This window comes from Elaeis guineensis, chromosome 9, assembly GCF_000442705.2.
Source record: "Elaeis guineensis isolate ETL-2024a chromosome 9, EG11, whole genome shotgun sequence".
NCBI classification, from domain to species: Eukaryota; Viridiplantae; Streptophyta; class Magnoliopsida; order Arecales; family Arecaceae; genus Elaeis; species Elaeis guineensis.
Window position 1 is genome coordinate 885,763 of NC_026001.2, and position 1,072 is coordinate 886,834.

Below are 1,072 nucleotides of genomic sequence, written 5' to 3' on the forward strand. Positions count from 1 at the left end.
GCAGAAGCGGTTAGTTCGGTGCTCGTCCAAGAGGATGAGAACCGAATCCATCAACTAATCTACTACACTAGCAAAGTACTTCACAATGTCGAAGTCCGATACTCGAGGGCGGAGAAAATGATCTACGTCCTAATCATATTGGCACAATGATTTCGTCCGTACTTTCAAGCCCATCCGCTTGTAGTTCTGACAGATCAGCCGCTGAAGGCAATCTTACATCGACCTGACACGTCGGGTCGGATGGCAAAGTGGGCAGTGAAGCTTGACGAGTTTGACATTCAATATCGCCCACGATCGTCTATGAAGGCGCAAGTCCTAGCCGATTTTGTTACCGAATGTACTATATTCGATAATAAATCAAAAGATACAGATGACAACACAATAAAAGAGGCTACCACTCTCAAACCTGACTTAAAGTCAACCTGGGTGCTGCACATTGATGGAGCATCTAATGCACAAGGTAGTGGAGCTGGCCTCATACTCACGAATTTCGAAGGGTTAGTCATCGAGTACGCACTTCGGTTCAACTTTAAAGTCTTAAATAATCAAGCCGAATATGAAGCATTTTTGATCGGCTTGAAGATAGCCAAGGAGCTTGAGATTTACAGTTTGAAGGTCTTCACCGATGCACAACTGATCGTTGGACAGGTCAAGGATGAATTTGAGGCCCACGACTCCATTATGATGAAGTACCTTCAGAAGATGAAGGATTTTACTGCAAGCTTGAAATATTTTGAGATCTTTCACATTCTCAGAACTGAAAATACTCGGATCGATGTACTTTCATGATTGGCTACTCCGCCTTCAACTTGCTAGGTCGGATATTTATTGAATGCCTCGAACAGTCGAATATTGATAAAGTCGAAGAGATATTGTAGCTCACTATCGAACCAAGCTGGATGGATCCGATTGTTCAATAGCTGATCGATGGAACCCTTCTGTGGACTCCAGAGGCTAAACGACTCCGATGGATGGCCTCTCAATATATAATAATGAATGGTCATTTTTACAAAATATCTTTCTCTCTCCCCTTGCTGAAGTGTTTAGGACCTACAGATGCCGACTATGCACT

General features: G+C 43.3%; 1 protein-coding gene across 1 annotated transcript; it reads left to right on the forward strand.

Annotated features, from left to right (window-relative positions):
* The first annotated feature begins 240 nt into the window (after nucleotides 1–240).
* LOC140851622 (uncharacterized) lies at nucleotides 241–789 on the forward strand. The gene has a single exon (XM_073243547.1). The coding sequence runs from the start codon at nucleotides 241–243 to the stop codon at nucleotides 787–789; it is 549 nt and encodes a 182-aa protein (XP_073099648.1).
* Nucleotides 790–1,072: the final 283 nt, after the last annotated feature.

What these genes read in the sequence shown, in the direction of transcription:
- LOC140851622 (XM_073243547.1), top strand. Translation starts at nt 241, where the DNA reads ATGGCAAAGTGGGCAGTGAAGCTTGACGAGTTTGACATTCAATATCGC.